Here is a 26,888-nt window from a genome sequence, read left to right on the forward strand (position 1 = left end):
TTTGCATATGACGTTGGCGGTGTAGTGACGCCTCTCCAAATATCGTAGGGAGAAAGCTTTTCGCCAGGGGCAGGGAGCAGTGGATTTGAATAGCGTGTACGATGATCAAACTCGATAGGATCCTCTAATCGAACTTTTCCATGAAGGGCCATTGCTACTGCCATCTGATGCTCCTGTGGTCCATAAAGAATGATGTTGACAGGCACACTGACATTCTAGTGATATAAATAACTCACATTGTAAGTAATGCTCTTTTCAGCCGGATATAATGATAGATCGCATCCTGGATGGCTTAACCTACGTTATGTCTGCGCTGACGTGGTACATGTGCTTCCCACCATATCATATTGGCATCGACAAGTGGGATTATCGTATCCGTTAGCTCCGACACAACATACCCGTACTAATGAAGAGGACAATTACAGCATTTTTGTTGAGGTTACGAGTAGGAAAGAGAAGGAGAAAGAATGGGGTCGAGTCAATGACACAATCAGGAATACATTCCGGTCATCTGGCCAAAAATGCAGTATCACTCACAAGGCCTGCTTCGTGCTCCACAGCCAGAGTTGCCTTGTTGGCAGTGGTAGTACGCTTGATTTTGACTGGATCAGACTTCCCCTCTTCGTATTCTAACTGCCTGGGATAGAGTGTTACAACGAGAGACTGGATCATTCCGAAGCAAAGATGTCGATTAAGCTCAGGACCATTGTCTTCTGGCTGTCCTCGGTCAGCAGATTGCGAAAGAGTAGATTGTACTGAGTCGGAGCCACCAGAGTTGTGACAGAACGGTGTCTCTGCATTTTGCAAATGTGAATGTTGTGCAATCGATTGGTCTTTGCCATTGACACTGCTCGAAATTGGCGGCGTCTGTTCAACTGGTGTATTATGATTTGAGATTGGAAGAGCACCTTGATTCTGGGGAGCCCCTTGCTGATGCTGCACCTGGGTATACATTTGATTAACGTTATAAAAGTCGCTATCAAGTTTTTTACGCTTTTGCAAACGATCGTTATCGCCCTCATCTATAACACTATCAGTAGGGTCTGAGTCAATTGGTCTTCCATGCTTTGAGGGTAGTAGGGAAGAGCAGCCATGAATATTAGGATGATGGTTCTGTTGCTGCTTGAGGTCTGGCGGACTGTTACCGTTGCTTTGGTAAGGCATGTACTTGTTATCTGTGTAGGACATTGCCCCACTTCCGATTTGCTGAAGGAATACCGATTGCGTTAAGGCAAGCGCTGCAGAGTCATAGCCGCGCCTGTTTTCTGACATGTCTCCTGGCATGGTTGTTATTTTCGTTGCTTTACTTTCTATCACTTTTGATTGAGTAAAAGTGAGTATGGAGTGATCTAATTGGTGGTTACTACAATATACTATGTGGTGTAGTAGCGGTGTCGTTGGAACTGTATCCTAATTGCTGAATAGAAGAATGTCTAAGTGTCTATGTGGTCCAGTCGAATAGTCAAGGCAAAAAAAAAAAAAAAAAAAAAATGCAGGAGAATGCAAGAGAATGCGAGAGAATGTAAGAGAATGCGGGAAAAGGTGGGGAACGGAGTAAAGTAAAGAATGGAGGATGCAGGGACGTTCTTTGCAACAGAGGGGGTGGTAAAAGAAGAAAGCGATGGGAGAGAGTGAATAGAATATATATATATATATATATATATATCACTTTTTTTAATCTGCCTTAATTGCTGTAGTTGTGCGTGTTTTTCCATTAATGCTCCATGTGACCTGCAGCGTGATCATTCCCAAAAGCAATTGGATCGTATTAACTCCTATCTTCTGTCCGTGCAACAATTGGCTGGCTACTATTACATATTACCAGGAGTGCGATCAAAAGGGGTGCGCCCCTTTTATCGTCGCCATGTTAAATGCCCTCGGTCAGGAGGCCTTGTGTCTGTTTACAATACAAAAAACAGGGGCTAGAAAATAAACGATTTTGCCATTTCTCTGATTCGGTTGCTTTGCCCAAAGTAGTGCTCTAAGCTCAACGCCAAAAAGAGGTCATGTGCTTGCAGTAAAATTTGATACTCGTGTGAGTGTAAGTGCCAGTTTCAGTACATTTATTGGCCGCGCCGCTCAATTGACTCTTGACTCCTCTCCATCTGATGATTTGTTGATCTTTGTCCCTATTATACAACTAAAAAAAAAAAAAAAAAAAAAAAGAGACAGCGATGTCATATCAATGGCTGTAAAACCCTAATCACTGTAAATGTAGAATGTAAACCTACTTGTACTTTGTTAGGAGTTTTCTGCGTGAGTCTGCTCAGAAGTCCAATGTTTGTAACCACATTCCTGTTCCGGGATTCACGTTGTGTCTCTATATCCTTAATAGACAGATTCATGATCTAATTTTTATTAGCGACATGATTTCAAAGCGACATTTTAATTTTTTTAAAGGCACACAACAACTGCCTAGCTGTATATCTATACCTCGTCCTCTTACCATGCCTTGTCATACGAATGGCAAGGAATGTTTATATACAGAAGGATACGTGTGTGGATGCTTGGCGGAGGAGACACTGGCGCTTGTACTCTGAAGAGCACTAGAGAAATCAATTACACACAAACTTTAATGGAGGACGATTTAGGCCAAATCGTGCACAAACTTTATTGCTGTGTGAGCGGCCTTTCATTTTACATTTTACCTTGTAACAGATTACTATATAAATGTATACAGTAAGTGAGCACAGTAGGTACAGCGGATCCATGATCTCATTCGACGAGATAGTGCCTCCAAGAATGAAACGCTGCATTGACAGCTGATCGAGCAACCCAACTTGTCAAATCCTCAACTTTATGATATACCATCATTCTTAATAAATCGATCATCATTGACACCTTTTCCCTTGGAGACGTACTAAGCATAAGCATGCAACATCCATATTTCGCAGGACAAAGTTTGTTCTTTTGCCCTCGCCCTTCTTTTTTATTTTCTTTTTTTCTTTTATTTTTCTGTCACTGTCTTTGCCATTCGCCATTCGTCTCATCCTCATTGGCCGTTCTTTCGATTGTTCACCATTTATTCATTCATTTATTCATTGTCATACTTTATTTCTTCATTCTATTTGACACTAAACGGTCTAAACGTGATAGCCAAGAATAAGCATTGTTCTGGGCTCCTTGCAAGAGACTTCATTTTAGAAGTCTTAAATTCCACGTATGACTATGTATTACTTTATATTAATGCCCTTTACTTATAACCTTGCCTGCTTACGACCCCATCCTCAATTCTTTCAATCGTTACGAGTTGTATTAGTCCTTTGAGTCTCTCTTATAAATTGCTGAATGTCTTGCTCCTCTGTTGCTCGTCGCCACCACCTCCAAAAATAGCTGTCATTTCTTCGCTTTACAAAAATGTCGAGACGAACCGTTCCAACGATCCGTGAACGCCTTGAAGGCATGTCAGTGAAGCAACGGATCGGAATTGTGCTCGGAGGTTTGGTTGCCCTCGCCTTCATCATTACGTTTTTTACCTTTGAACGACAGATATTTCAACGTAAGCTTTACGTAACAGTCAGTATGTGAAAGAATATATCTATATACGTGTCGACTTACTTGATCTATAAAAAAATATGGATACTAGTTTTGGAGCCGGCTGTTATATATTTTCGCAAATCAAGCGCCGGGATGTGGGTGATGGCGTGCGTCATGTGCGCAACATGTATCTTTCCTCTATTCGGTAAATATTCAGTCTAACAAAGCTTGTCATTGCCGCAACTCTTTCATACCAAATTTTTACTCATTATTTTTTTATTATTATTTCTGTAGGCTACGGTGTTGTATCAATGGTGTGTGGTTATGTTTTCGGCATGCCAAAAGGGTATATTATAAAGTCTGCCGATGGAAAGCATGTGCCAATCATGTACTTATGTAATTTCGATGCACTAATACCATTCATTCCCGTAGATTCATACCAGCTTTTGTCGGTGACATTGTAGGCGCATCAGCGGGTTTTTGGTAGGAGACACATTGTCGACTGGCATACTACACCATATGTGTTTGCCCTAGTAGTTGAAAATGTGCATGTACCTCTTATGCTGAATATGCGCTCTATTGTTTAAGTTTAGGTTGTACCGCCTTGCTTTCCGGAAATATATTTATCGCAAATTCAATGATAACATTGATTTCAGGGAAATGTCCAAAGCGGTCAGCAAGGATGGTATATTTGTAAGAAGTTTTTTTATGGCGATTTTAAAACCCATCCACTGATACAGGAAATAGCCTGGTCTATTACAATTTGATCTGATGTTGGTATGGATCTTCTACGAAATTAACTTGTATTTAGGTACTATTTTTGATCCGTCTCTCATCATTTCCTTTCGCGGGTAAGCTGTCGTGTGCTCTTTAGTTCCTTGAAGAGATCTATCATATACTCTGTTTACGTGCATTAACTTTGGTCTGCGTCGCCGCTTTTTCATGCTATTATACTGAAAACAGTCTTGAACGCCTATTTCGGCTCCATGACAAAATTGCCTTACTACAAATTCATTCTCGCCACGACTCTTTCCACGCCGCGCTTGTTCCTCCCCATTTTCATTGGGCATAATCTTTCAAGCCTCGCTAACCCAGATATAACTGGAACGGATCGTGTCTTGAAGTGGGTAGGGAATATTCTGGGGATCATCATTGCTCTAGGAGTGGGCTGGTATATCTATCGACACACAAATAGAAGGATCGAGAGAATTAATGCAGGGCTTGCAGCAGAAGAAGGCGAAGAGGACAATGAGTTCGAAGAACGCTACCGACAACAGCATTTAGAACATGCGATCTATACATCACAAAGTCCGGTCCAAGGCGGGGCTCCATTTAATCCAGCCGAACCTTTGGACAAACACAAGCATAGTAGCACCTCTGACATCACTGTCAGCATGGAAGAGCTGGAGATCCTTCAAACGTCAGCTTCCGGTCAGGTACGCTCCGCAGAAACAATTGTTGAGACTATAGACTCTCAGCAGGGGAAAACGAATCAAAATTAGAAATGATATACGTTCAGCTAATAATAAACGATCACTATTTCTAAATAAATCAGGCAAAATGCACTAATAATATACACTTACATTCAAAACTGAGTGATTGTTTTTAATTTTTTTTACTTTTACTTTAATATCTCAAAGAGGACTTGTCTCATCGCAATGGATGTTGGCTGCATGGTATCCTTGACCTTGGTAGAACTACTAGCTTAGGAAGATATGGTCTATCGCCATTATTATGATATTGGCGAAAAGTATACCTAGCCATTTACTCCGTTCTGGAAGTGCAAGTCGGATAAATCAAGCCTTTAATTTCTATCAGCCTGATCCACCTATATAAAAGCTCTTACTCCATTTATGCTCTAATGCATGTATTGTAGAACAAGCTTTTTCCTTGAGGCAAATATGCAAAGTAAAAGGAGTTAAAAATCATATGGCATTTTTAGTTTTGATATTAGATATCGACAGCAGCAGTCCAACTTTATGACCGAGGTATCAACTTTTGTAGGGTTACATACTTTAATTTAGATCATCAGTTTTCCGTCTAAAGCCAATAACAAGTGAAGAGATACAACCTCTGTCAAATTGACTATGGTACCATAGAAAACAACACGTATTTTATAGTTGTTGCTTCGTTATTCGACATTATTGCTTAACACCATAGTATTCGGTAGCTCGAAGTCTGAATTATCTTTCGCAAGCAAGGCATTGTTGGTATGACAAATGAAGCATAAAATCAAAAAGTAACATTTTCTTGATGATTTTGGTGCCTATTACTTTGCATATTTGCCTCAAGGAAAAAGCTTGTTCTACAATACATGCATTAGAGCATAAATGGAGTAAGAGCTTTTATATAGGTGGATCAGGCTGATAGAAATTAAAGGCTTGATTTATCCGACTTGCACTTCCAGAACGGAGTAAATGGCTAGGTATACTTTTCGCCAATATCATAATAATGGCGATAGACCATATCTTCCTAAGCTAGTAGTTCTACCAAGGTCAAGGATACCATGCAGCCAACATCCATTGCGATGAGGCAAGTCCTCTTTGAGATATTAAAGTAAAAGTAAAAAAAATTAAAAACAATCACTCAGTTTTGAATGTAGGTGTACGCTACGAAGAGCTTTGGAGCTAGATAAACTCGTAGATTTGAAAATGTGTTACTTTCTATTGTCTAGTTTCAGGACAACATCCGTTGAAAAAATACATGTACAAAATACATACAGTATACATATACAGTATGCAATATTATAATAGCCCGGCTAAAAAACTAGGAAAGATACTAAGAACATACTAGAGAAATTTCCAATTAAATTCAATACGCTAAGAAAAGTAGCAGTAGAAGTGACAATAACGCGCCGCACAAAGACGCGATAAATCATTGGCATGAGGGTTTTTGAATAAGCCCATGTTGCCTTATAGATAGATATGTAGTTACCTGGTACAAGTCTCTACCAGAAAATGAATAAATACCCCATGGGTGCGGTGTGTGGACCCACATCTTATTCTAACTTACTTTGTTGATTGATTACGATCTATCTGAAAATATTTTTCAACACCTAAGGAAATGGCAAGTCCCAGTAAAGTCGTCTGGAACTCTACACGGGACACAATCTACTCCTGATTCCGAGGCCTTCTGCCTCTAAGGGGTCATTCGTAAAAAGAGTCTTGACCTCCGAGCTCGATAGCACGGAACCTCGAATGAAAAGAACCAAGAACGTAAATCAAGTAAACAATATCGCCAATCAAAATCAAGATCAAGAAAAAAGATGTTTCCTCCGCACGTCCAGAGTGAGGACCGATGACCGAGAGCTCTCGATAGGAGCTAGTGACCACGAACCCATGAAGTAGGCCGATAATAATCGCGAGTCCAGGCTAAGGATGCAAAAGTCAAAGTAGCATTCTAGGGGATCTAAGGGTGTAATTAAGGTATTTTTATTCAGGGAATTCATGCTAGATAGAAAAGTGGATCTATTTATACTAGCTAACGTCCTGTTGCAAGGAATGCTCTAGAAAATTGGGCGAAATACTGTGTCGTACAAAATCATAATAGTAATTTCGCTTGTAGCTATGGACCTAGTCACTCAATTACCTCTTACCAAGAAACAGCACGATGCTATCGCAGTTTTTGTTGATCGATTCAGCAAGACAGCTGTTCTCGTCCCCTGTAAGACTTCCATCAGCGCCACTGTAAAAAAAAAAGATTATATGCATTCGAATTTCATTCGACTATCGAATAAGAGCACTGCTACCAGGCATCGAAGCGCAGGTTATTCTGGGTAGCGAAGACGACAAAGGAAGTCTTACGCTCATTATCCGTACCAGCGACCCTTTCCTGTGTAATCTTTCTCTTTAATAAATCTCGAGCTACAGAACTACCCTTAAACTAAAAATAAACTTTTTTTTTTTTTTTTTTTTTTTTTTTTAAACTCTCTCTGCTGGCTGATCTGGTACTACATCTTTCTTTTTCGACCGCTAAGAAAGCATATGCTCCTTGGGTGGCCGTGGGCGGGACAGGAAAGGGTCGCTGGTACGGATAATGAGCGTAAGACTTCCTTTGTCGTCTTCGCTACCCATTATCCTTCATAGTCCAGCGACCCTTTCCTGTGACTCCAGAGATCAGCTAAGAATGGTTGTTGTGAAATTGCACCTTGTTCTACTTGACAGCCGGTAGAAGTTCTTGTAAACCTCTTGCGAGGCCCATCTGCCTTGCATGACGATCTCATCCAGATCGGAACCTTTGAGGGCTGCTAGTGTGGAACCAGCGGCGCGTGCCTTAGGGATTCGAGTTTGTGATGGCATAGAAGCAAGAGACATGACACTCTTGATGTGGTTGCTTATTCGCTCCGCTCCTGTAGGTGAGTCTGGTTCGTTGACGTAGCGAATGAGAGGATCATATGATAGATCTGGAAGCGTTGGATGTGGCCATTTCAAATTGCGGCCAACTAATCGTCGTACATACGTCTTCCATGTGGCGACCGGACATAGTAGTGGGTCAAGCGTATGGATTGAAAGGAGAGAGGATGTATCTTTGGCTTTAGGTTCAGTACGGGGCGTAGATCCCCCGTTTTCTTTGGAATTGTAAAGATGCGGCTCACGAATCCATGTTCTGAAGCTTCTTCTATTGCTTTCTTGGCTATTAACGCTACAATTTCTTGTTCTATCGTCTTCATTTCTTCTTTGGAGCGGACGCTGCTGTGTGTTGTTGTATTGCTGATTGGTGGTAGCGAATCGAACGGGATTTCGTATCCATTCTGAATAACTCTGCGTACCCATTTCTCGTCTGATAATAGATTCCATGCTGTTTGGTAGAGGTGTTGAAATGTTTTATGGTAAATCGGAAGTCAAGGAGATCAAAAGTTGTTTATTATTTTAGCTAGGTCGGAGCCTTATATAGGCTCCAACATAGCCGTCACTAATTGCTCTGATCTATGAATAAAAAGGGGAGTGCTCCATTTGGGTACACTCCCTAGCCTCAGGACGTAACAACTTCCCCCCAGATTTTATGTAGGGTTTTTGGCGTCTTGTCTAAAGGCCTTGAGGAAAAATAAGAAAAACCTCTTGTTGTTGAAAGGTAGGAGGAAAAAAATAAACCTCTTGAGGACAAAAATTTAAACCTCACGTGAGACTTCACAGTGTCTATTCTTAAAACTTGTTTTGATATTTCTTTTCTTGTGATTAGAGAGAGACTTTATCTCAAAAAGTAATGTCAGCAAATGGATCATGGAAATATAACAGCCATTGGATCAGGATGTGTCATACAGGAGATGTGGGTAGTAATTATTCAGCATGTCAAAAATGTAGAAATCTCATTGGTCCTTTGTCAAACAGGGATCACAAAAAGATCACGCCATCCACTTCCCCCCAGAAGGACGAATGAGGATTCACGAAGCAAATGAAGAAGATTAAGGTCAAAAGGAATGAAGATTGGAAACTTCAAACGCTCACTCATTCCTTCATTCCTCAGTATTCACTTTTGCTACTCAAACACCTTCTTGCAGGGACACATACTCATTACTTACTTTCCTTATAACAGCCATCAGCAGACAATTATCAATATGCCTTCTAACAATTCTCCCTCTTCCCCCCTGTCTGACTCTTCAACTCTACATGAGTATGAGGACTATGAATTTATCCCTACGGAGCTTTCAACAGCTCCGTCTTCACTCATATTAACAGAGACTGCAGACGTGGAGAATCGCAGTAACTTCGAAGGAGATACTGAGGAAGAGAGCAGCTATGACGCTGAGGACGACGAGGATTATGAGGGTGAGGAGGATCTGTGGGATAGTGACGAGGAGACTCGTGCCTGGAAAAAGGCACACTATCAGTTTTACCACCCAGAGGCACGGAGCCGATCAGCCTCTCTGGAAATCCCAGGACCTCGTCCTATCAGGAAGCGAAAGGAGCCCTCTAGTGATGAAGAGTCATCAGGCAGCGAAAGCAGTGAAGCAGAATTGTCAAGCTGTGGAGTGTACACGACTCTTGGGAAGAGAAGACGTTTGATGGCGGAGAATGGCGATGATTCCGCGAAGAGCCGCCTCCAAAGAGAATTCGCATGGGCTAAGAGGTATGAACGCCTCTACAAGAAGTATACTAAGTTGCGCAAGCAATCAGAGAAGTATAAGACTATGCGCATACGGGTAGAGAAAGTTGTAGATTCTCTTAACTCTCAGTTGCCATCACATCCAGTTGCTAGTTGCAAATGCTGCAAGGGAAAGAATAAAGTTGATGGTTGCTAAATTGAAATTTATTGACTGTTGCGTTGCAAAAAAAAAAAAAAAAAAAAAAAAAATATTGAAATGAGGACGAGTGTGTGCTCTCTTTTCTTCATACTGGAGAAAACTTATTTGTACAAAAACCCTAGTTATCTCAACCCTACTAATATAACAGCTCTCTGCACTTTACAGCTTTGCCGCTACATGACGCTTGTGCCGTTTGGTCTGATTATGGGTGAGTTGTCTCTGCTTCCTCTTAAGAAGTCTTGTTGACTCTGATGCGTTATTCTTTTGCTGCTTCTTCCTCTTTCTGTCATTAATATGAGGATTTTGCTGTCTTAGGTTCTTCCAATATTGACGAATGATGATGTCCGAGTCAAAATTCTCATAAGGAATTTGCTCGTTGTATGAGGAGTCATAGCCCTTCCACTTTACAGTATACATCATTCCTTTTCCCGTGAGTTCGTGGTCAACGATAGACTCTATTTCATACGACTCTTCACTGGGAGCATCAAAAGCTTGAGTGACCATTTTGAGCTGGCTCGGAGCATAATTACGAGCCAATTTCTGGTTGGTAGCGTCTAGCAGAGTGTAGGCACCATTTTCGGTACGAGCCACTACTTTGTATGGGCCTTGGTATTTAGGTGCTAATTTACCATTGGGCAATTCTTCCTTCGCCATGACAAACGCTCCAGGTGGGAACTGAAGGATTTTGTGTGTCCTGTTGAATTTCTCCACCATTCTTTTTTGCGTGTCAGAACTCTTATCATCGATAGCAGGGAAAACTAACGCGGTGAGATATTCCAATCTGTTCTGTAATTCTTCTTCAGACAGGAGATGTGACTCGGCTGAGGAAAAATCCGTTAGTCCTGCAAATGAGCGTCCATAGAATAATGAGAATGGCGTTGAATGATGTAGACTCGCGACTCTAGTATTCATTTGGAGCTGAACCATTGGAAGATGGATGTCCCAATCATTCTGTATGCCTTCGAGTTGTTTTCTGAGGATGTCCTTAAATGTGCGGACAAACCTCTCCGCTACACCATTCGAGCGTGGATGATATGGCGTGGAGAGTCTATGCTCTATTTGCAACTTTTGCGTTATGAGACGTGACACTCCATTGACGAATTCAGTGCCATTATCAGTTTGGATAATTTTAGGGAATCCAATAGAGCAGAATAGCTTGAAGAGGGTGCTGGCCACCGTAATGGCTTCCTTATCAGGCAGAGGCTCCAGGAATACAAATCTTGTGCAGATGTCAACCACTACTAAAGCGTAGTTATTACCCCTGGAACTGGTTTCAAATGAGGCTAAATCGAATGCTATGTGTTCCCCTGGGAGTCTGGCATGTATGGCAGTTAAAGGATGATACCCCTTTCTAGCTATGTTGAATCTTTGGCATGGTCCGCATTGGCTAACCCATTTGAGACAATCATCTCTCAATTTAGGCCAAGTAAAGCCTTTAGCATGGATAGCAGTAACCATGGCATTTCCTCCAGGATGACCGAATTCGTGTGCTAGGCGAAGATGCTGAAGCTTTTCTTCAGGATCTTGGATGATTTTTCTAGAAGCATCCTCCAACTGAAGTTGATGAGAGTAAGGAGCAGTTATATCAATAACCTGTAGAGTGGAAGGCAGCTGCTGCGAATCAGATGACTGTGGAGCTGCCTGAACATTCTCGGTAGTCTCTGTTCTCGCCTCATAGAAGCAATCTGCCGACTCGTAGAACATGTAACTTGTTCTTCTTTAGGAGACTTCCACAATTCCTCAGGAAATGCGCGAGATAATGCGTCTGGAATAATGTTCAGCAGGCCTGGACGATAAATACATTCAAAATCATAGTTGAGCAGAGTGGCCTTCCAATTCAGGATTATTTGTGGCAACTCCTTCTGTTCATGAATGTACGTCAGAGGTCTGTGATCAGTATATAATGTAAATCTTCTTCCCCAAAGGTAATGGTGAAATTTCATTAGTGCAAAAATAATTGCTAAGAGTTCCTTCTTGTAAGCTGGGTAATTTTTCTCATGCTTATGCAATGCTCTGGCTTGAAAGGATATGTAGTTGACCTTGGTTTCATCTTCCTTACCACCTGGTAGCTGATATAGGACAGCTCCTATGCCTACGTTAGAGGCATCTGTGGCTACAAAGAATTGCTGAGTAAAATCAGGGAACGATAAGGCTGGAGCTTGGGATATAAGCGATCTGATGCTGTTAAAGCTTCGCATTTGCTCCTTATTAAGATCAAAAGTGCCTTTGGCATTGCGCAGGGCATCTAGAGGTGCTGTGAGCGAGCTGTACAAGGGTATATACTCCCTAAAATAATTGAAGAGGCCTAAATAGCGTTGAACCATCTTCTTATTGGTAGGTGGTGTCCATGAATGCACATTAGCAACCTTGTTGATATCTATTTTGCGTCCTTCTTTGTTGATTATGAACCCCAGTAGTAGCACTTCTGTACTAAGGAATTTACTCTTTTCTCTATTGATTATCAACTTTGCAGCTGTAAGCCTTTCTATGACAATGCTGACATGAAGAATATGATCCTCTGCTGTGTGCGAATAGACAATAATGTCATCCACATAATTGTCAGCAAAGTGCAGATCATCTAAGAGTTGTGACATTCCTCTTTGGAAGATACTCGTGAGGGGTTTTAAACCAAAAGGTGCTCTAGCAAACATATATTGCTTACCACCGTACGTAAATGCAGTTAGTGGTTGGCTTGATTTCTCTACAGGCATGCGATGATACGCCTGAGACAGATCAATTGCGGTGAAATACAGATGCCCTGCTACCCTCTGCTGGATATCAGTGATTAATGGTAGAGGGAAGACATCAGTATCCTCTAGTTGACGATTCAACATTCTTGGATCAAGGCATACTCTATATTTCAGAATATTACCATCCAGGTCACGGCGTGCTGCCATTGTCAGGGAGTTATTATACGGACACCCCTTAGGTGCTGGAACGATAACACCCGTTTCTTGCCACTTCTGGATGGTCTTTTCCACTTCTTCTTTTTCAATTTGCGAATGGAATGGGCGAGATCTTTCCTGGATGATACAGGTGGGTTTAACCTTTAGCTGGACCTTCATTGTATCAAGATTGCAAAATGAATTTGGCGAGATGGCTTCATTCGCCTGTAAATAAGGCTCCAGTGCTAACAGGAACTTTTCTTTCAATGCTTTGAATTCAGCATTGTTTTCTCTTTCTGGAGTTTGTGACGGAATGACTTGAGGTTTTTCATCATATGGGACCCATAGGGATTCCTCCTCTCGTATCTCCGGCATGGCTATTCCCGTGATGGAAAAGCCGAGTCTAGCGAAGAGATCCATTCCCAACACGAAGTCATAATACTCAATGTCCATGACCGACAATTGATATTCTCCAGATCTATTGTTGCAGACCAATTGGACTTTATCACAAGTAATGACATTATCCGTGCTAGTCCCTTTTTCTATCATTGCTATAGATTCTCCTGGTACTCGACCATAGCGAATACCTTGCTCTATGGCTACTTCCTTACTGAGCAAAGAAGTTGTGGCGCCTGGATCTAACAATGCTGTATATTGTTGCCCGTTTATAAATATAGGCACAGCTATTCTATTATCACCAGGAGCGGGACCTTTGAAAGCCCCTAGGTGCTTGATACAAGCTTTCTCAACAATTGAGTACGAGGAAAAGAAGGATTCTTTATTCGGAATTATGTCTCTTATGAGCGCACTATCACTAATCCTCTTAAAAGCACTGACTGAGGCAAGCGGCTTGCGCACATCAGTTCTCTTGACGTCCTTGGGCTTATCCTTAGAATGATCTCTGACTTGATCCTTAGCATAGCGACAGTCCTCCGGGGCATGTTTGTACGGATTCGACCTACACTTCTCCGTTCCCTTACACCAGACCTTGAATGGTTTAGCCTTCTTGGCTTCTCTATCACTTGACGGATTGGCATTAGGTCGAGATCTTTTATGACTAGATCTCGGAACCTCTCTAGGAGTGTATTCCGATCTGGACTTGATGGATCGCAAATACTGTTCTCCAGCGTCTCCTCCATACTTCTGGATAAACCAATGGGCGTCATCGGTTCGTTTCTCACCTAAGGCACCTGGTGTCTTTTCTAGGAACTCTAGAAACTCCTTCAAAGAGCTAACACTTTTCACTGAGCCGAATTCCTTGATGACAGCCTGAAATCCTACGTCGGACAGATGATTGCATAAAGCTTTGATGAGCATATAGCAGCCACCATCTGGGATTCCAGCTGCCTCAACCAGTGGTAGCAATCGTTGCGCGAACGACCTAATAGTGTCATTCTTCTCAGGCCTCATAACTAGCGCCATATCAGCGATGTAAGCCCCTAGAATGTCAAACTTTAGAGCTTTATTCAAGCATGTAACTGCCCGAGACCAGGTCCTGTCTTGAAGAGGCACTTTCTTGATGAGATCGTCATAGTCTCGCGCCAGGCCGGACACTTTGGAAACGCAGAGGGATAAGTAATCCCATGCTAGTTTGTCGAAAAGAACATCAGAAAGGTTACGACGGAATATCCTCTCAAAGTCATCACGGAAAGTGATAACCCTGATTGCTATTTCCTTGACCATATTCTTGCCGGGAACCTTGGACACGTCTAAATCAAGCATAGGCGCATCCGCAAACGTTTTCTTCTTGACCTTGGTATAGTCTACCTCTTCTGAATCTTCCATCAAAGGAATGTTCTCTTCTTTGAAGATTCGATGAAGTGCGTCATGTTCGGGATTAGCAGGATCCCATTTCACCGTTATACGGTGACTATCTACTTCAGACACACTCGATCTATCAATCGAAATGTCCTCGCTTGAAGATAAGCCATTTCTGACCTCCTCCATATGTTCAATAGAACTATTCAAGTCTTCAGTTTGTCTTACTAAGACCTTCAAGATGTCTGCCTTCTGTTGAGCGAGATCGCCTAAGGCCTTGGTAAGTGTCTTTTCATCAACGTCAATTTTTCTTAACTTTGATTTGGCATCATTGTACCTAAGGAACAGCAATGCCTTCTTTCTGAGTGTCTCCTCCTTCTGAAGTCTATAACTTCGAAGAAGCATCGTAACATTCTCGATATCGGGAACAGCATCACTGCCGAACTCGACTACACTCTCCGTCGTATCTACGACCAGGCTAGCCACCAATAAGTTCAACTGCTCGACAGGTGTCAAGCCTGAGCCATTCTCTGGTGAAGAGATTTCCATATCAACATCTTCGTTAATTGGTACTTTATTAATATTAGACATGATTGAAATAAAGGATGGATTGAAATTATGGAAAAAAATGGTTGGATGGATTGATAAAATGGATGGATGTAACTCTATGTAGATCCTTGAAAAAATGAAATGTTTTATGGTAAATCGGAAGTCAAGGAGATCAAAAGTTGTTTATTATTTTAGCTAGGTCGGAGCCTTATATAGGCTCCAACATAGCCGTCACTAATTGCTCTGATCTATGAATAAAAAGGGGAGTGCTCCATTTGGGTACACTCCCTAGCCTCAGGACGTAACAGGTGTAGCCGACCTCCTACTGGCGTCCCCTTCCTTGTCCCCTTCCCCGTGTGGAAGGGGAGCTCCGAAAAAATTGGCCGCCCAAGCCGTAATTATTATTTTGCTGTGGTTGCGTTGTTTGTTGGCTTTGAGTTTGAGGGGTCGCTTGTTGATACTGCTGTGTTTGAGTAGATGAATTGTTTCCAAAGCGACCTTGCCTATCTCGGTAGTCTCTACCTCGGTTAGGATTGCTGTATTTCTTGATATTTTGCGAAAGCTTAGCATGTTCAAGTAAATCAGTTGTTTCGACCAGCTGGCGTCGGGTTGATGTGTCTGTAGGAGTGATAAATTTCTTCTCCTTGTAGAATGCTTCAGTGCGGATTTTATTGACCTGTTCGCAGAGCGTGGAGATTTGAGTTCGGACTGTATCCAGGGTGCGGAGGATATGTTGTACTGGAACGTCATTGCCGTTTTGAGAGACAAGTGCATGCGCTGCTGCATCGAGTGGTCTCGTAATGTGTGCCGCTTTTGTTGCCAGTGTGACCAATTTCTGATCAGCATTCTTGAGACTATCGGAGATAGTCCATTCTTTGGGGATTGCTGGAGGCGTGTATTCCATATCTTCCACTTTTGGAAATTGGCTAATATCGTAGTAACGTTGTTCCTCGTCATTGAGCTTGACTGTGTGGAATTCTTTTCGTCTCTTGAGGAAAGGCATAACTTGTTCCAAATCCTCGTAGGGTGCCAGGTAGCATAGAGGCTCCGTCCGACGCATAAATGGGTCTTGGGTTGGTGTGCCTGGCTGGTGGAACGCGCCTCCGTTCTGGGAGAACTGCGTGAGAGCACTGATAGCTTGCAGGATCTCCGGAGGGAGGGCATGTTGGATTTCTGGAAGGGAAGGGTTACTAGGTAGGGTGGATGGTGGAGCGGGGTTGCCCTCCAGGATCGATGGACCGGGATTGCCGTCCGTAGAGAGGTTAGTGGCAGTGTAGGTGTGGACATTATTATCATTGAAGTTCATTTTTCTATAGAGATGGACGTGTTCCTGAAGCTCGAGAAAAAGAAAGATGTAGTACCAGATCAGCCAGCAGAGAGAGTTTAAAAAAAAAAAAAAAGTTTATTTTTAGTTTAAGGGTAGTTCTGTAGCTCGAGATTTATTAAAGAGAAAGATTACACAGGGAAAGGGTCGCTGGACTATGAAGGATAAATATCATTGATATTTGTAATTAGAGTCCTCGCCAGAAAGTCGTCGACTAATATATTTTTAAAATACTCAATTTGAATTAAAAACTGGAAAAACAGAAATTTACGTACAAAGACTTCCCTCATCCATTTTTCATATAATTTTTTGAATAAACTTGACTGTATTGGAAACCGTTGTTTTTTTATGAATCTGAAACTGACCGACGAAGCAGATACTATAACGAGAGAAGACGCGTCCAAGGAATGTTGGATGAGGCGGACGAGAGGCATTATCAAGAGAACAATGATGAACAGGAGACAATTGAGGACATTAGCGAGGAGATTAGACTCGACAGCAGTGAGTGGGACCTAGAACTCGATAGAGTAGTAAACCAATAGCAAGCTGAGGATGTAATAATGGGATCTGAGGTCGAGCATCTTGCACCAGATACTGGAAACATGTTTGGTTTAGTAGAGGATAGCGAGTCTGAGGACGAGCCTCTTATCAATCGAAAATGCTCTCGTAAAAATTAAAATTTTGAGTTTGTATGGTGCGTGCCAAAACTGATGCAATAATTTGCATTTTTTAACATTCATTCCTCATTCTCCTTTTCCTTTCTAATGATCTTCCCTACCATCACCGCTTCTCATTCTCATTTGTCTCACCTTCGTAGACTGTCATCGCTGTTCTCATCAATGACGCAATTAGCGAATAATCGCCATTTGTATAGTCATGTCTCATTGCATCAGTTTTGGTAAAAAGTACATGTCAGGTTTGTCCATCCCTTACTTCTTTCTTATTCTTTATTCTTTCTTTATAGCACCATCACCACTGATACACCAAGCGACACTCTACATATCTGCCATATCTTTATCATAACATGAAATCATTATCCAAATCAACTATCCAAAATGCAACTGCTCTACTTCATCAGGGAAAGTCTTCCAGAGAAGTGTCAAAGAGTTTAGGGATATCTGTTACCTCAGCTCAAAGGATTAGGAAAAGAGGCAAAGAAAGTATTCCAGTGCTGAGAGGGGGCCGACCCTGCAAAGTTACTAAGAAAACGAAACAGCTTTTATCAAGATTTTTTGACATGGGTGTATTGGAGACCCTAAAAGATGGCCAACAACTTGTTCAATTGAGGGAAGGAGTGCAGGTTAGTAAATCGAGCATCAGGAGGTTCCTTATGCAGGATGATATGGGGGCATATGTAAAACAGAAGCAGCCTGATCTGACGAAGAAGCAAATCTATGCTCGATATAATTTTGCAAAGGATCACTTGGACTGGACTCTAGAAGACTGGAAGAACGTCATGTTCTCAGATGAGACCATCTTTAGCAGAGTTGGGTCCTGCGGAAGAAAGTACTACTACAAGCATCGATGGGATAAAACTCTACGAGCACATCATATCAAAAAGACAAGGCAAGGCGGTGGAGGCAAAATGATGTTCTGGGGTTGTATAACTTACTACGGACCAGGCGATGGCTGCTGGCTCCAAGAGAAGGTGGATTCGGTAACATACGTCGACGTTCTCAAGGATTATATCTTTAAGTCCAGGGATTACTACTTGATGGATAAGGACAAATTTATATTTCAGCAGGACAATGCTAGGATTCATACCGGAAGAATAGCAATGCCCTATATCCAAAAGTCTAAGATACCTCTCATGGAATGGCCAGCAAACTCTCCTGACATCAACCCAATAGAAAACATATGGGCATACATGAAGGTGCAGTTGGATCATTATCCAGACAAGGCAAAGAATATGGAGGATCTCTGGGAGAGAGTCCAAGACGTATGGACACATATCCCTCCTGAATTCTTACACAAACTATACTGCGGTATGCCGAAGAGGATGAGGGAGTTATATAAGGCTAAAGGAGGGAACATCGTTAGGGGAAAGGAGAAGTAACAGGAATAAATAAAAACAAGAAGTTGTTAATTGCCATAATAGATGCAATGAGATGCTGAAAGCAAATTGCAATTAAATGCTAATTAGGCCACTGATGGCGATGACGATGAGACTCCATGGAGGTGAGACAAATGAGAATGAGAAACGGTGGTGGCAGGGAAGATCATAAAGAGGAAGAAGGAGAATGAGGAATGAATGTTGAAAAATGCAATTTATTGCATCAGTTTTGGCACGCACTATAACACTGTGCTCTTCTTTCTCTTTCCTCCCGCTGTTCTACACTTAGGGGATCAAGTGGCTCTCTTGGGTCTTCTTCCACGCCACTGAGGTAACTTATACAGTGGCTTCCAATATTGTCCAAGTGTTTCATTCTTCCAAAGGAAAACTATAAGTGTTCAACAGTGAGCAGCGCTTGTGCCCTTGGATCCTAGATGGGAGCAACCTGGAAGACATACTTTATTTGCTCAAAACCTATTAGCGCTCCTGCTTGTTTCTGATAGCTTTTCACTACTTTGAAATTTTCCTCTCATTTGGACAATTTTTTAACCATCGTTTTTTTTCACCTATCAAAACCTCGTATTGCCCCCTTTCGCCCTTATGGCTGCTAACATCCGCTCAGGCATACTTCTTATCAGATTGCGGCAGACCTCCTTCGGTGTCTCCTCCTCCCATATCTGGCTCACTCTTTCCCAGAGTTCCAGCATGCCTTCTGGAATGGTCCCATGTTCGCGAATTTTTTTTTTAAATGATCCCACAAATGCTCAATAGGGTTTAGGTCTGGTGAATTGGCAGGTCATGTCAGTATTCTACCTGACGCTCTTGTCAATCCAATAGAGGCAAGGTAGGTTGTGACTCTCTTAGCCGGATGCTTAGAATCATTGTCTTGTTGGAAGATAAATTGCTCTGGATCAATGTTGTACCAATCCACAGTATTCAATAACTCGTCCTGGAGGATACGAATATACAGCTCGGAGTCCGGCGTGGAGTCGATCTTGGCCAAGTAGCCTGGCTCATCCCACGTCATGCAGCCCCAAACCATGATCGAACCACCACCATGTTTGACTGTGGGCGAAACTAACTTTGGGTCAATATCGGCCGCCTTCACCTTTGGTTCTTTATTTGTTTCCACCCAAACATAGCGCATGCCATCAGAAGATATCCTACAAATTTTGGACTCATCGGACCAAATTACTCGCTTCCAATCAGCTTCGGTCCAGTCTTTGTGCTGGAGAGCAAAGCCCAGTCGAGCTTTCTTTTGACGTTTTGTTAGCCTAGGCTTCTTGACGGCTTTTTTAGCTTCCAGGCCTATATCTCTCAGCGCCCGACGCACCGTATTAGCTGACACCGGATCTTCGTTCTCATCGTTATAGAGTCTGGTAGCATGGACAGCTGATGAGACTACACCACGGTGAAGCAACAATCGAATATAATATGCATTCCGGTAATCGAACTTCCGTGGCCGACCAGCTCTACTTTTACTCCTGGCAGGCCCTAATGTCTTGGAGATATTATGGACTGAGGACTTGGTTATGCCTACTTCTGTGGCAACCTGACGGATGGACTTGTGCTGCTCGAGTAAATGGAGAGCATCCTCAACAACGGGAGCTGTGATTGGCTTCATCTTTGGAGTGTTTAGAATGAGTAACGTAGGCTCCTAGAAGAGTGTAGATGAAGAGTATCTACTCAAGTGTGTGGGAGATAATTTGAAAAAAATTCAGCAAAGGTGCGTAAAATAAGTGATGGTTATATAATTGTCCAAATGACATTAAATACTTTTGTCAATTAAAAACCATGATGAATGAGACTAGAGATATTTTAAACTGAACCAGTCCACATATCATTGGCATACTTGTTTACTCTGATAAAAATAAAAGTGCAAGCAACCTTCGCTATTATTCTAATCAAGACGGAAAACATGAGCGTGGAACATTTAAACAAATTTGGAAGCCACTGTAATTACCTCCCTGCGTTCTGCTCTTGCACTAATACATTCTCCTTTGAGCCACTCGCTTAATTCTCTGCGCTGCTTTTCCTTTTCGCGATTCGTTCTATCTTCACTGGGTACATAACAATTAATCACCCGAAGCTTTAATTGTCCTTTGAAATTAAAGTCTCTAGACTGCCCTCTGCTTCCACATGAGGATATTCTCCCAGCATGTACCCATAGCCACTTGTGGATAATGAGGCCGACTCCCGTACCTCGCGTTTTCCCTTCCTCACCTGTTAACCACCAAAATTTATAACTTTCTTGTTTTATATAGTCTGCTGCTACAGTGGTCATCAAAAGTCATTCAATGATTTTGAATTTTTAACATTCTCATTCCTTTTCTTCATTCTCATCTAGCATGTGGCTAGTATATTTGGGGTAGTGCATTTGTTCCCCACACCTCATGATTACTTTCATGTCTCATTCCTAATTATGACTTCATTGTGAAATAAAACCAATTTCAATTTGACCTGCCTATTGAATAACTTCTGCTGAATTTCAATGTTGATTGCAAAAAAAACTTTTTCACTTCTCTTTTTTCTACCAAGATTACCTTCAGCTATATCTTCATACACCTCTACTTACAATTAACATTCCACATCGTTTAGTATTTATTATGAGGACGCTTTCTATGGAAAAGGTACAAAATGCTCAGGCCTTACTTCGACAAGGGAAGGCTACAAGCGAAGTGGCAAGGCGTCTTGGTATCTCTATTTCATCGGCAATAAGGATCAGGAGGGACGTCAAGGACAATATTCCTAAACCCAGAATGGGCAGACCCTCATTGGTTTCCCCTGCTACCAAGAGGGTTATTGCACGCGAGGTTGATACGGGGAAACTTAGATCCATTCTGGCAGTTCAAGAATACATCAGATCGAGCCATGGAGTGCATGTCAGTGTAGAGACTGCCCGACGCTATGTAAAATCAGACGGTTTGAAAAACTATGTCCGCCCATTCAAGCCTAGGCTGACAAAAATGCAGATTGCGAAAAGGAAAAATTTTGCCCTCAACCACCTTGACTGGACTGTTGATGACTGGAAGCGAGTGATGTTCTCGGACGAAAAGCTTTTTGAAAGGCTAGGGTCCTTAGGAGGAAGAACACAATATAGGCGACCCGGCCACAGGACTTTAGAAGATCGAGATGTTAGAGAGAGATCAAGAGGAGCACATAACAAACTTATGTGATGGGGCTGTATCACTTATCATGGTGTAGGCGATGGTTGCAGGATCCCTGTCACAGTTGATTCCTCTTTATATGTTGATGTTCTACAAGATTATGTCCTCGGCTCATGGAAGTGGTATGGCCAGAACCCTGAAAAGTTAATTTTTCAGCAGGACAATGCAAGTGTTCATACGAGTAGGATGGTTAAAGAGTTCTTAATTAAGTCACACATTACCACTTTGGAGTGGCCTCCAAATTCTCCTGACCTCAACCCTATCGAGAATGTATGGGCCTACATGGATCATCGGCTCAAGGGATATGAGAAGGTACCAAAGGATCTGGATGAACTATGGGAAAGACTACAGGATATCTGGACATCTATTCCACCTGACTTCCTTGATGAGCTATATGAAAGTATGCCACGAAGGGTAGAGGAACTACATCGCATGAAAGGAGGTCGTACACATTACTGAAGAACAGAAAAAAAAAACAAATAAAGCAAAGCTGCTGATTTTCTTCAAATGTCATTCAATGAGATGCCAATAATTGGCATTCATCTAAATTTTCAATTAGCAACAGGAGCTCATTGACATTGTAGCAGGAGTGACGTTGTCGATGGTCAAACTCGCTACGTAAGTTTCATTAGCGACAAGCAAGATCAAATTGGAGAAAGGAATGAGAATGCCGAAATTCCTAATTCATTGAATGACTTTTGATGACCACTGTATTAATGAGGCAATGTGGATAATCACTGAAGTTTTTGGGCAGTACAGGCTGAGGGAAAACGGCAAGAAATAAGATTGAAGACAGTGCTTCTCTTCATTACCATTTCAAGTGATTGTACAATATGAAGCTGGTCCTTTAGACGCAGTGAGCATCTACATGTGCTGCTGAGTATGCAATACTGCGTGCTAAAGACGAACCAAGGTAAGTTGGCTATGATAATAAACTTGGAATGTAATGAGACAAAACTAAGGATTGTTGCGATTAGCAGTCATTTATATGGGTTTTTACTATAGCTAAGGTTTTTACCCTTTTTATTTAACGAAGATCCCTGGATCATAATAAAGACATCTTTTTTTCGTTCTCGCTAATTATTATGACCCTGGCATATTTCAATAACAGAAAAGAATATTTATGTCTCTTTTCTATCACTATTAGTCACGGTTACGCTATTAAAGTATTTTAGCCACTTAGATATAGAGATATAGGTGATTGTGGCACGATCGGCTTTGAGTGCGAACTGTCACCAACTATCAAAAGACAAGTAATATCGGGTAAGAGGATAGATATTCCACAAAATAAGCTGAGGTCTACCCATTGTATTTTGATGAATTTGATAAACAAAATAGTACCGAGGGCGCTTGAGTTCTTAATAAAGGACGACAGAGATAAGGACATCTAAGAGGAAAGAAAGAGACTAGTGACATGGCGCGCTATGCATCATAGCAATGAGTATGGTAGTATGATTGGTTGTACATCTACCGACACAAACTACACGTTAGAGATTCCTAATAACTGAATTCATCGTTGTGTGCTTAATAGTGTACGGAAATACCTAAGATGTATGCACGCGTTAAATGAAAGAAAGCATCGGGGAACCATAACAATGCAACCAACAAAAGTGCAAAGTAAAGCTGCATAGTATATTTCAACTATAGATAAATCATTTGTAATTCTGTATTTAGTCCCAGTCGCATAAAGAATGCCAACATCTACTCTGAGCTACATACGAACTTGATAAGATATTCTGGTCAGTATTTGATGCTTAGGCAGCGGCTCTAGATCTAAGCCTGTGTCATGGAAGGCTTCCTGGTTATGGTGTTTAGGGCTAAAATAAAGACCCCGTACAAATAAAAAAAAAGACCCCCGTGCAAATAATTTTTTTTTATTTGCACGGGGGGAGCGGTGTAAATAAGGTGTGTACGGGGCAGTGCAAATAGATTTTTTAAATATTTGTACGGCCCCCGTGCAAATATCTTTTTCCAAAAGGATTAATCTATTTGGCAGCCTAGTTGCTAAATATTATTTGGCAGCCCATTGCCAAATATAATCAACTTTCAAGACTCTCTTTGGCAGCCCAGTTGCCAAATAACATTCATTATTTACTTGGCAGCCTACCCAGGGCTATTTGGCCTCTAACTATTTATTTATTTTTTTTTTTTTTTTTTTTTTTTTTTTTTTTTTTTTTTTTTTTTTTTTTTCAAGTATAGTGCGTGCCAAAACTGATGCAATAAATTGCATTTTTCAACATTCATTCCTCATTCTCCTTCTTCCTCTTTATGATCTTCCCTGCCACCACCGTTTCTCATTCTCATTTGTCTCACCTCCATGGAGTCTCATCGTCATCGCCATCAGTGGCCTAATTAGCATTTAATTGCAATTTGCTTTCAGCATCTCATTGCATCTATTATGGCAATTAACAACTTCTTGTTTTTATTTATTCCTGTTACTTCTCCTTTCCCCTAACGATGTTCCCTCCTTTAGCCTTATATAACTCCCTCATCCTCTTCGGCATACCGCAGTATAGTTTGTGTAAGAATTCAGGAGGGATATGTGTCCATACGTCTTGGACTCTCTCCCAGAGATCCTCCATATTCTTTGCCTTGTCTGGATAATGATCCAACTGCACCTTCATGTATGCCCATATGTTTTCTATTGGGTTGATGTCAGGAGAGTTTGCTGGCCATTCCATGAGAGGTATCTTAGACTTTTGGATATAGGGCATTGCTATTCTTCCGGTATGAATCCTAGCATTGTCCTGCTGAAATATAAATTTGTCCTTATCCATCAAGTAGTAATCCCTGGACTTAAAGATATAATCCTTGAGAACGTCGACGTATGTTACCGAATCCACCTTCTCTTGGAGCCAGCAGCCATCGCCTGGTCCGTAGTAAGTTATACAACCCCAGAACATCATTTTGCCTCCACCGCCTTGCCTTGTCTTTTTGATATGATGTGCTCGTAGAGTTTTATCCCATCGATGCTTGTAGTAGTACTTTCTTCCGCAGGACCCAACTCTGCTAAAGATGGTCTCATCTGAGAACATGACGTTCTTCCAGTCTTCTAGAGTCCAGTCCAAGTGATCCTTTGCAAAATTATATCGAGCATAGATTTGCTTCTTCGTCAGATCAGGCTGCTTCTGTTTTACATATGCCCCCATATCATCCTGCATAAGGAACCTCCTGATGCTCGATTTACTAACCTGCACTCCTTCCCTCAATTGAACAAGTTGTTGGCCATCTTTTAGGGTCTCCAATACACCCATGTCAAAAAATCTTGATAAAAGCTGTTTCGTTTTCTTAGTAACTTTGCAGGGTCGGCCCCCTCTCAGCACTGGAATACTTTCTTTGCCTCTTTTCCTAATCCTTTGAGCTGAGGTAACAGATATCCCTAAACTCTTTGACACTTCTCTGGAAGACTTTCCCTGATGAAGTAGAGCAGTTGCATTTTGGATAGTTGATTTGGATAATGATTTCATGTTATGATAAAGATATGGCAGATATGTAGAGTGTCGCTTGGTGTATCAGTGGTGATGGTGCTATAAAGAAAGAATAAAGAATAAGAAAGAAGTAAGGGATGGACAAACCTGACATGTACTTTTTACCAAAACTGATGCAATGAGACATGACTATACAAATGGCGATTATTCGCTAATTGCGTCATTGATGAGAACAGCGATGACAGTCTACGAAGGTGAGACAAATGAGAATGAGAAGCGGTGATGGTAGGGAAGATCATTAGAAAGGAAAAGGAGAATGAGGAATGAATGTTAAAAAATGCAAATTATTGCATCAGTTTTGGCATGCACCATAGGTCGCTCATACAGTTTTGGAGGTGCCATTTGGAGATCAATGCCTATGAGAGGTTTTCGCTCGGAGCAAACGCGTCTCACCTACTACCTAGACGTCTTCAATAAACCATTCCCTAACCGTGTACATTGAAGGCTGTTTTGTGAAGATGTCATCGCCGCTGCCCTTAGTACCTCCGGCGACATTAGCTGTGCAAGGCAATGTATCCACAGAACGCTGCTTGTTTTACCACTGATGTTATGACCCTGTTTATCAAAAAAAAAAAAAAAAAAAAAAAAGTAATGTATTTGGCAGCCCAGCTGCCACCCAAGAGTGCGAAGTTAAGTGGCAGCCCCCAGAAGTAGGCTGCCAAATAGAGGCAAAAATTACTATATTTGGTATGGGCTGCCAAATAGATTAATCCTTTCCAAGGATAAATCGCCCAATGTGGGGGTCGAACCCACAACCTTGAGATTAAGAGTCTCACGCTCTACCGATTGAGCTAACCGGGCTTCAAGTATTGTCGTGAAAAAATCACTGTCTTAAGAACCGGGGGGTTATACTGAGATGCCCTTAAAAACCGCAACGAGACGCAAATACATAGAACACACTGAAATGTTGTACCAAGATAAAGGTCAGCCCAATGGCTGAGTAGTATACTCGTCAGGGTACCCTCCTGTCTAGCCCAGGGGCCGGGTTCGAGTCCTGGTTAAGGCACATAAAGTGAAGCAAAACATGTGCCAGGTCAGGGATTTGCTTGAGTTTTTATACTTTCTCTCCGAGACAGCCTAGTGTTCTCCGCTAAGGCTAAGATCGTGGGTGCACTACCCTAAGTCGCCTGGCTGGCCACATGTCTTAGGTATATATTCCACCCCCCAGCCGAACCAGCGGTACATCTGGCAGCACATCCCCCATCCACCCACTTGACTAGGACAGCGATGATCACAAAGTTTGACGGAGTCCAAAGTAGAAATTTCAGACCAATCCCGCAAGATTTGGGTCCACATGCCAGTGGATTTGATCGAATAGAAAAAATTAAAAGTCGTCCTTAGCTAGAGTCGGCACGCCAGCCTCCGCGGCTTTTCACGGGCGCAACAGGCCACATCGGAAGGATGGACTTCGAGTACCGATCACGGTGTACATTGGTAGAGAAAAACATGGATACGAATTGGCTCTTCACAGCCATACCGTGCGAACTTTGAGAGTTTCGCTTGTTTCATAGTTGAGGGCGATATCATTACTTTAGAGCGAGATTATGAAATAAAATTCCTCACCTCTGTGGGTTCTTGTTAACGCGAAAAAGGAAAAAAAAGAAAAAATTGTACCAAGATAAAGGTCTTTATTAGTTTATGATACATATAATACTATACAAGTAACTAGTGCTGAGATGAATGAGGTTGCATACCTGAAGTGTTGTACCAAGATAAAGGTAAGGAACACTTCAGGGACGGAGAGTCCACTATTTATTATAGCGGGGAGGATCGGGTGGCTGAGCCCACGTCCAGGCAGGACGGGGTGGGTTTGAGGGTACCACTATAGGTATACCTCTGGTCCTACCTACCATGACGTCACTTGTTATAGGACGTGAGCTTAAGTTGCCTCGATTTAGGACAGACTCCCCACGAGAAATCCAAGCCGCCCCTGCGGCGTCAATCTT

At 42.0% G+C, this 26,888-nt stretch overlaps 3 protein-coding genes and 1 non-coding gene across 4 annotated transcripts; 2 read left to right on the top strand and 2 right to left on the bottom strand.

The window, feature by feature from the left end:
- Positions 1-170: 170 nt before the first annotated feature.
- On the bottom strand, positions 171-1,373 carry BCR41DRAFT_105723 (hypothetical protein). The gene is made up of 2 exons (XM_022019340.1): positions 538-1,373; positions 171-403 (listed from the first exon to the last, which is right to left on the bottom strand). Exons 1-2 carry the CDS (start codon positions 1,282-1,284, stop codon positions 293-295), a joined length of 858 nt encoding a protein of 285 aa, XP_021880019.1. The 5' UTR covers positions 1,285-1,373; the 3' UTR covers positions 171-292.
- Positions 1,374-2,795: 1,422 nt separating this feature from the next.
- Positions 2,796-3,165, top strand: BCR41DRAFT_105753 (hypothetical protein). Its single transcript, XM_022019342.1, has one exon. It carries the CDS (start codon positions 2,873-2,875, stop codon positions 3,104-3,106), a length of 234 nt encoding a protein of 77 aa, XP_021880020.1. The 5' UTR covers positions 2,796-2,872; the 3' UTR covers positions 3,107-3,165.
- BCR41DRAFT_105732 (snare associated Golgi protein-domain-containing protein) lies at positions 3,091-5,032 on the top strand. The gene is made up of 8 exons (XM_022019341.1): positions 3,091-3,160; positions 3,334-3,499; positions 3,587-3,682; positions 3,772-3,823; positions 3,910-3,960; positions 4,071-4,170; positions 4,289-4,328; positions 4,441-5,032. Exons 2-8 carry the CDS (start codon positions 3,358-3,360, stop codon positions 4,977-4,979), a joined length of 1,020 nt encoding a protein of 339 aa, XP_021880021.1. The 5' UTR covers positions 3,091-3,160; positions 3,334-3,357; the 3' UTR covers positions 4,980-5,032.
- A 20,638-nt stretch (positions 5,033-25,670) lies between these two features.
- BCR41DRAFT_t95 lies at positions 25,671-25,743 on the bottom strand. The gene has a single exon. It is a non-coding gene; the product is annotated as a tRNA-Lys (tRNA).
- Between the last annotated feature and the right edge of the window lie 1,145 nt (positions 25,744-26,888).

This window comes from Lobosporangium transversale, assembly GCF_002105155.1.
Source record: "Lobosporangium transversale strain NRRL 3116 chromosome Unknown BCR41scaffold_26, whole genome shotgun sequence".
NCBI classification, from domain to species: domain Eukaryota; kingdom Fungi; phylum Mortierellomycota; class Mortierellomycetes; order Mortierellales; family Mortierellaceae; genus Lobosporangium; species Lobosporangium transversale.

Excerpts from the sequence above, each read along its gene's own strand:
- BCR41DRAFT_105723 (XM_022019340.1), bottom strand. The coding sequence starts at position 1,284 with ATGCCAGGAGACATGTCAGAAAACAGGCGCGGCTATGACTCTGCAGCG. Across the intron at positions 404-537 it reads TGGAGCACGAAGCAGGCCTT|TACGGGTATGTTGTGTCGGA; the intron begins GTGAGTGATACT and ends CCTCTTCATTAG.
- BCR41DRAFT_105753 (XM_022019342.1), top strand. The coding sequence starts at position 2,873 with ATGCAACATCCATATTTCGCAGGACAAAGTTTGTTCTTTTGCCCTCGC.
- BCR41DRAFT_105732 (XM_022019341.1), top strand. The coding sequence starts at position 3,358 with ATGTCGAGACGAACCGTTCCAACGATCCGTGAACGCCTTGAAGGCATG. Across the intron at positions 3,500-3,586 it reads TGAACGACAGATATTTCAAC|TTTTGGAGCCGGCTGTTATA; the intron begins GTAAGCTTTACG and ends TATGGATACTAG. Across the intron at positions 3,683-3,771 it reads ATGTATCTTTCCTCTATTCG|GCTACGGTGTTGTATCAATG; the intron begins GTAAATATTCAG and ends TTATTTCTGTAG.